The sequence below is a fragment of the Monopterus albus genome, unplaced genomic scaffold (genome assembly GCF_001952655.1).
Source record: "Monopterus albus unplaced genomic scaffold, M_albus_1.0 scaffold84.1, whole genome shotgun sequence".
NCBI lineage: Eukaryota > Metazoa > Chordata > Actinopteri > Synbranchiformes > Synbranchidae > Monopterus > Monopterus albus.
The window spans coordinates 871,534-880,004 of record NW_018127964.1 but is presented as its reverse complement, the minus strand read 5'-3'; the positions used below and the strand labels follow the sequence as shown (position 1 = coordinate 880,004).

Sequence of the window (8,471 nt, the reverse complement as noted above, 5' to 3'; positions counted from 1 at the left end):
TTTCATTCATTCATTCATCTTCTATAACGCTCAGTCCCAAACAGGGTCACTGGAGCCAATCCAAGCCAGCAATCAGGCGAGGGCAGGGTCCACCCTGGACAGGTCACCGGTCCATTGCAGGGTCAACACACAGACGAACAACCACACATGCACATTCACTCCTATGGGCAATTTAGAGTCACCAATCAACCTAAGGCGCATGTCTTTGGACTGTGGGAGGAAGCCAGAGTACCCAGAAAGAACCCATGCAAGCACAGGGAGAACATGCAAACTCCACACAGAAAGGTCGTGAACCCACGAACTTCTCACTGTGAGGCAACAGCGCTAACCACCGTGCCACCCGTACAGAGGAACATGAGTGACCAAATGTTAAGTTCCCGTTAGTTACACCAAAAACCAACAGTACTGCTCAGAATCAACCAGCCAAGAGATCACTTGATCAAACACTTTCTATAGCAACAATGCTGGAAATGAGCATGTGATATGGACTTATCATCAGGATTATCCAGAGAAACTGTTTTTTGACTGACAGTACGAGGGACATTATGGCTTCCAGGAAGCAAAGCTTATAAAGTGGAACTTTGTTTGGATCAGACAGTGTCCTGCATGTTTGGTTTGCACTTGGTCAGAACTACCACAGTGACATTGTACACTGCTCAAAAAAAATAAAGGGAACACAAGGGAAAATAAGACATTCAACTATGTAATGAACAAGGTATTTAATAAGAATATTTCATTCTTTCAGATCTAGGATGTCTTGTGTTCCCTTTATTTTTTGAGCAGTATATATGCCACTAAAACAGTGGTTTACCATCAACCAGCATCATTTCACAGTGACTGCACAGTGCGCAGGCTGCATGAGTGTAAAAGGGGAAATGACAACTAGATGGTGAATGAATGCAAGTTCTGACTGAAGAAATGACTCTTAAGTAGCTTAGCAGGAGAGGAACCCCCATCACACAAGAGTTTTAAAAAAGAATAAAAGTTAAAACTGTAACCTGATCACATATGCCCACAGACTTGAATCCAATTCAACAAAACTGCTCCTGCAAACTGCAGCTGAAAAGAACTCTTTGAGGACAATGGCATAACATCTGTCAATAGATCTGGGCTAGACTGGCATGATCAGCTGACAAATTTAGAACCTCTCTCTTCCTGCAGAACTGGTTAAACAGTTGTGGTACAATCAACATTTACATAACACAGATGCTGCCTTATTTCCTTCAAACAAGTTATTTAGTTTTACAGCTGCTAAGTGCTTTTGAAAAGTCATAAATGCATGGACACAGGTTTGTGATGATTCACTAAGAATCTCAAATCTTAGGACAGGGATTTGATTTATTTAGTTTATTTTCATGTTATGTTCCTGACAGTTCTTTTTTTAAAGATAGCTTTTAGAACATTTTATTTGAAATTAGAATGCTCTTGAATTGACAGGTTTGTTTCCTAAGTCTATTCTTGTGAACCTTTTTTAGAGTACACTCAAAATAATATTGTACTGGACACACAGTTACCTTGTTTTGCATGTGGTTTTCAACAAAAGGACTGCAGGTTAGAAACATGTCTAGACTCTCAGTAGAGGAACCTGTTTATCACTGGGTGTTGTCCAAAATGTGTCTTATTAAGCAGGGCACACATTGCTTCCGTTTATTACGTTGTTAAGCACATGATGTGGTCATGTGACTGTGCTGTAAGGTTCTTACAGGGAAAAGACTGTTTTGCTTCATACCGATTCTCAAACCGTGACACTTTGCAGCTCAGACATGAAGTGCTCTGCTGTTATACTAATCCTGATACTCAACACCGTCTACACCTTCTCACAAAGTAAGACCAGATTTAAATTTATTACCCTGTTGTTGTAAAAATTATGAAAACACTTATGAAAACACTGAAATCTGGAATAGTATTTTATGGGAGAGTTCCTGTTGAGAAAACAAATGCCTGAGAGAGGAGGCCACTTGCTCAGTATACATGATAATATATTTACAGTTTTCTTCATCTCTACTTTGCTTTTCAGTTGCCCATGAAATTCTCACTATTGTGAGCTGCTTTGACAATGGCACAACTGAGATGCAGGTTGAAGTGGATTCTAATGAGCTGGGATATGTGGATTTTGAAAGACAAGACATTGTATTCACAGTGCCCAGATTTCTTGTGCCGGACCCAAGACAAACATTTGCATTTATAGGTGAATACAAGGACATTATAAGAGGCAAGACCACGTGTTTAACAGTTCTGGGATACTGTGCAGTGGAGGAGCAAACGCTACCTGAAAATTGGGGTAAAGGATCTCTATTAACATCATCATTAATTGTTTTGTAGTGATGTGACTGATGAAATACTAATAGGTTCTTATTTGTTATTAAACCCAATAAAGATCCTCCTGACAGTGTGATCTACCCTGCAGAAGAAGTTCAGCTGAAAGTTGAAAACAGCCTCATTTGCTTTGTGAATCATTTCTACCCACCTTCCATCAGAGTCAGCTGGACTAAAAATGGTCTTCCAGTGTCGGAGAAGGCATCACTCAGTCGATATTATCCAGATAAAGATCACACCTTCTACCAGTTCTCAACCCTGACATTCACACCGAGCGAGGGGGACATTTACAGCTGCACAGTGGAGCACCCGGCCCTGGAGAGCCCCGTGACAAGGATCTGGGGTTATTGCTTTATCTTATGAAGCCTTTTAAACATTCAAATAACACAATAATTTGTTGTAAAAATACTTTGTTGTGTTTGATGCATATTTTCTCACATTCCTCCACAGAACCTGACATTAATCATCCAAGTCTTGGACCAGATATTTTCTGTGGAGTCGGCCTGGCTCTGGGTGTGTTGGGGATCGCAGTTGGAACATTTTTAATAGTTAAGGGGCACCATGTAAATTAAGTTCTCAGATTACACACATGAAATTGATGTTGATGGTACACATGAATTTTACAAAACCCTACACTGTTTGAGTGTAGTGCAAATGTGCACTATTTATCATCTTATAATCAAAACAGTTCATAAGCTATGTCAAAATGTAATTTATATGTGGATATACACAGTACATATTCCAGATTTAAATAACTTTAAATCAAGAAGAGAAAAGGAAAAGGTAACACTTTTTATAAGTCGCCCTATTTAGCCTTTAGTAGCACTATACAAACATTTAATATGTGGTTTATATAATCTAGTTTTAAGCAGCTATAATGGCATTTTAAGTGTTTATTTATGTATAGTACTTTTCAATTATAACTCTTCTGAAGACATATTTATTATTATAACTATTTTACTATGTTTTCCAGCTTGTAGGCAACACTAACTCCTTTATTGTTGTTTCTGTTTGGCTCCTAGGTTATTATAAGGTTGTATATTCAAACATTACCATGTAATATACTGTCTCTCTGGATTACTATGTTAATGTTGATTTCTGTTAAAAATAATTTGGTTTAAATTCTGTATCTTTTAATATTTTATTTTTGATATTAACCGTACTGACATGGAGACTTGTAGACAAATTCTTTGTTTGCAATAAAATAAAGCTGATTCAGATTTTTAATGTTCTAAATGTATAATTCTGAAGTTCTTATACTTTACTAAACTAAACTACTTATATTTTCTGCTACTTTATACTTCTAATCACCTATACTCAGAAAGATGTATTGAAGTTATAATTCTACCACCTTTATCTCACAAATAGTTACTTTACAGATTAAAATTCACATAGATGCAAGAGTTTATTAAATATGATGCATTGGTACAGATTAAATTCCCCATGAATTAATTACGTAGTTAAATTCATTGTCCCCTCCACCAGCTACACTATCATATGGCTCTTACAGGAGCAATTCTCCAGCATAATAACTACATTTTATTTATGATACTTAATATTTATCTGATACTTATCTTCTTCTACTCAGTTACTACTCTAAGAATGTATTTTTATTGTATGAGATAGCTACTTTTGCTTATGTACTGTATAGTAAAATGTCAGTGCCTGTTATGATCGCTCGATAAACTGGTGAGCGAGCGGATAAAAACAACGGACCCAGATGGCTGGCTTCGGTGCAAGCAGTGGTATTTATTTACAGTGAAAAAAAACAGTGCAACTATATATAGATATGTAATGAGGTGGAGTTTTAGGACCGGGTGTCGATCAGCGGCAGTAGAACAAACCGGGGCCCCCCAGGTTTGCCCGGGTGAGCGCAGTAGAAGGAGGTGAGAAGGGCAGGATCTAGAATAAAGGAGCAGGGAATCCAGGCCCGCTCCTCTGGACTATAACCCTCCCAGTCTACCAGATATTGGAATTCCCAGCCCCTTGGGTGGACGTTTAGGATCTGCTTGACAGTGTAAGCGGGGCCACCGTCCACCTCCAGGGCAGGAGGAGGCGGAGCCGGCGGTGGACAGAGGGGACTGGTGGAGACAGGTTTGATCTGGGACACATGGAAGACAGGGTATATATGGAGGGAATCGGGGAGTTGGAGTTTCACAGCAGTGGGATGTATGATTTCTTGGATGGTGAAAGGCCTTAGGAACCGGGGTGAGAGTTTGGGGCATGCGCCTTTGATGGGGACATGAGCAGAGGAGAGCCACACTTGCTGCACAACCTGGTAGGTGGGAGGGCGATCGGCCAGCCGTTTGTTCTGGTCAGCTGTGCGTAGCAAGGCGGCCCTGGTCTCATCCCAGACGGCCTGACAACGGTGGATGTGAGCATGGACAGAGGGGGCAGCAATATCAGTTTCTGCAGAAGACAGAAGGGGAGGGTGGTAACCAAGGGAGGCCTGAAAGGGAGAGATACCGGTGGCGGAGCTAGAGAGGGTGTTATGGGCGTATTTCACCCAGGGCAACAACTAGCTCCGGACCGCGGTCAGAAATGATAGTGATGGGGGTGCCATGAATATGGAAAACATGCTGAACCAGGAGCTGGGCATTGTCGAATGCAGTGGAGAGTTGTGGAAGGGCGAGGAAATCTGCGGCTTTAGAAAACCGGTCGACGATGATGAGAATGACGGTGTTGCCCTGGGAGGGGGGAAGACCGGTGACAAAGTCTAGGGCAATATGAGACCAGGGCCGACTGGGCATGGTCAGCGGCCGAAGAAGACCCGCAGGGGACTGATGGAGTGGTTTGGACTGCGCGCAGGGAGCACAGGCAGCTACGTACTGCCTGGCGTCTTTCTCTAGGGTGGGCCACCAGAAGTAACGTTTCAGGAGGGAGATGGTACGCTGTACCCCCCGATGGCATGCTAGCCTGGAGGCATGGGCCCTGTCAAGGGTCTGGGCCCTAGCAGCCTGGGGGACGTATATTCTATCTGGTGGTCCACCCCCTGGATCGGGTTCCTGTTGCTGCGCCTCCCGTATGGTACCCTCGATCTCCCAGGGAAGGGAGGCTACCACACAGGAGGTGGGCAGAATGGTTTCGGGTGTGTTATTGGCGGCAGGGGGGTTGTACTGTCGGGAGAGGGTGTCTGGTTTCTGGTTACGAGACCCCGGCCGGTAAGAGAGCGTAAACCGGAACCGATCAAAGAACAAGGCCCACCTCGCTTGTCGGTGGTTCAGTCTTTTGGCTGACTGGAAGCAGGCCAAGTTCTTGTGATCGGTCCAGACTAAAAACGGTTGGTCGGCACCTTCTAGGAGGTGCCGCCATTCTTCCAACGCCAGTTTCACTGCTAGGAGTTCTTTATTACCCACATCGTAATTGCGTTTGGCTGGGGTCAACCGTCGAGAATAATAGGCACAGGAGTGTAAAGCGTCCTCTTCCCCGGACCTCTGAGAAAGGACCGCTCCCACTCCCGTGTCTGACGCGTCCACCTCAACCATGAACTGCCGTGACGGGTCAGGTTGGAGGAGTACGAGAGCTGTGGTGAACCGGTCCTTGAAGGTTTGGAAGGCCCGCTCTGCTGTCGTGGACCATGCAAACTTCACCTTGGTAGAAGTGAGTTGTGTGAGGGGGGCTGCAATAGTGCTATAGTTCTTAATAAAGCAGCGGTAGAAGTTTGCCAAGCCCAGGAAGCGTTGCAGGTCCTTCACACAGGTGGGGGTAGGCCAATTGGTGACAGCAGAGATTTTGGATGGGTCGGCGCGGAGTCTTCCCTGTTCAATGATGAACCCCAGGAGTGCCACGGAGGGGGAGTGGAAGACGCACTTCTCCGCTTTAACATAAAGGCGGTTTTCCAGGAGTCGAAGAAGGACCTGATGAACATGCTGGATGTGCTCTGTGAGGGAAGGGGAGTAAATGAGAATGTCATTGAGATACACAAAAACAAAACGACCAAGGAAATCACAGAGGATGTCATTAATCAACCCCTGGAAAACCGCCGGGGCATTGGTGAGGCCAAAAGGTATCACCAGATATTCGAAGTGTCCCAGCGGGGTCTTGAAGGCAGTCTTCCACTCATCACCCTCTCGGATGCGGATGAGGTGGTAGGCACTCCTGAGGTCCAACTTCGTGAAGACTGACGCGCCCTGGAGAGACTCAAAAGCAGAGGAGAGAAGAGGTAATGGATATTTGTTTTTGACAGTTATAGCATTTAAACCACGATAATCAATGCATGGACGGAGGCCACCGTCCTTCTTCCCCACGAAGAAAAATCCTGCACCCAGGGGTGAGGAAGAAGGACGAATCATGCCTGCATGTCGGGCGGTTTCGATATACTCCTCCAGAGCCTGTCATTCGGGTTTTGAGATGTGGAAGAGGTTACTGTTGGGCAAGGTGGCTCCTGGGTACAGGTTGATGGCACAGTCATATGGTCTATGAGGAGGAAGAGAATCCGTGGCAAGGTGTTTGTTGAACACCTGTTGTCGTGATAGTCCGGGGGTATGGAGGAGTAGCAGGTGACGTAGTGACAGGTTGTCCGGCGAGGAGGCAGGTCGATGCACAGTCCGGACTCCACTGGGTGATGGTGCTGGTGGTCCAGTCTACGGTAGGGTTGTGTTGGACGTGGCCAGGTGTTTGTTGAACACCTGTTGCAGGTTGTGATAGTCCGAGGGTATGGAGGTCAGGTCGAGCGGCTCTGGAGGGGTAGCAGGTGACGTAGTGACGGGTTGTCCGGCAAGGAGGCAGGTCGATGCACAGTCCGGACTCCACTGGGTGATGGTGCTGGTGGTCCAGTCTACGATGGGGTTGTGTTGGAGCAGCCAGGAGTGACCCAAAACCAGTGGCGTGTTCGGGATGGAAAAGATATGAAAGCTGATGGTCTCATGGTGGTTGCCGGCGACGATGAGGCGGAGTGGGGAAGTCCAGTGAGTGATATGGGTCAGCAGCCGACCATCGATGGCCCGGGTCTCTATCGCATGGGGCAGAGGTTCGGCGGTCAGACCAAGTTGCTCCACCAGGGCCGGGTCCATGATATTACCCCTGGCTCCGGAGTCCAGGAGAGCCTGGTGGGAGAACACCTGACCCGCAACGTCTAGGAGCACAGGGAGGAGGCAGCTGGTATCCGGCCTGGTGGAGGTAGAGGGACGGCCTGTCAGTGTCCCCACTGTCACTGCCAGGCCCACTCTTTTGGCCGCACTGGGTATGCGGCGATGAGGTGGTCCGGAGCTCCACAGTACAGGCACGACCCAGTGCGGATACGGCGGGCCCATTCCTGGGGGTCTAAACGGGCATGTCCCAATTCCATGGGTTCCTCCGCCCGATGGGTGGTGCAGTGATATGAGTCCCCCATGCGGTGAGGTGCCCGGGCCCCAGCAGGTGGAGTAGTCGTGACGGTGGTCCGGACGGCCGACTGCTGCCCTGCTCTTTCCTTGCGGAAAGAGCCCTGCTGCTTGTCGATGCGTATGGCCAAGTCAACCAGGGAGCAGAGAAAGGGGGACTCGTCACGAGTGTTCAGTTCGGCCTTGATGTTGTCATTGAGGCCGTGCCAGAAGGCTGCACAATTCTGGAGGCTGTAGTCACACCCACCGTAATAACTGGAAGTATTATTGGTGACATATTTGGTATTTGAGATCTGCCCTTGCAGAAACAAATGACTCAGAACTTCCACAATTTTGACCCTGAATGGTCATGCAATATATTCCCACAAACAACATGGGAGAATTTCCACTTCCTTTTAACACTTCCAATGTAAATTTTTCTGTATGTAATTTCTTATATTGGGATCTTTTACATATTTTCCACATTCTGTAAATATATTCAACTACTTTCCCCGCTACAAAACTTTAAGATGCATTAAAATATTTTAAGAAGGATCAATACTTGGATCAAATAACTATCGATATAAAATTGGACAAACCTAAAGTGAAAAAGTGGTGTCACAGATTATTACACCAACATAACTGACTAGTAGAGCAAAATGTGCTTTAATTTGGAAAAAAATGAAACATTTTATGACAGTGGTTTCCATGTTAAACCACGATCTCAAATCCAGCATAAAAGTAAGAGAACAAATCGCCACAACACACAAGAAAGGTACCACCTTTCATCAAACATAATTTGACAGGTGGCCCCGCCCCATTAGCCCCGCCTTTCAGCTCATCAGAATCGTTCTT

The 8,471-nt window shown here is 45.8% G+C and overlaps 1 protein-coding gene across 1 annotated transcript; it reads left to right on the top strand.

Annotated features, from left to right (window-relative positions):
* Window positions 1-1,734: 1,734 nt before the first annotated feature.
* Window positions 1,735-3,426, top strand: LOC109964105 (H-2 class II histocompatibility antigen, A-U alpha chain-like). Its single transcript, XM_020607172.1, has 4 exons — window positions 1,735-1,824; window positions 2,018-2,281; window positions 2,378-2,659; window positions 2,767-3,426. Exons 1-4 carry the CDS (start codon window positions 1,764-1,766, stop codon window positions 2,886-2,888), a joined length of 729 nt encoding a protein of 242 aa, XP_020462828.1. The 5' UTR covers window positions 1,735-1,763; the 3' UTR covers window positions 2,889-3,426.
* The last annotated feature ends 5,045 nt before the right edge of the window (window positions 3,427-8,471 follow it).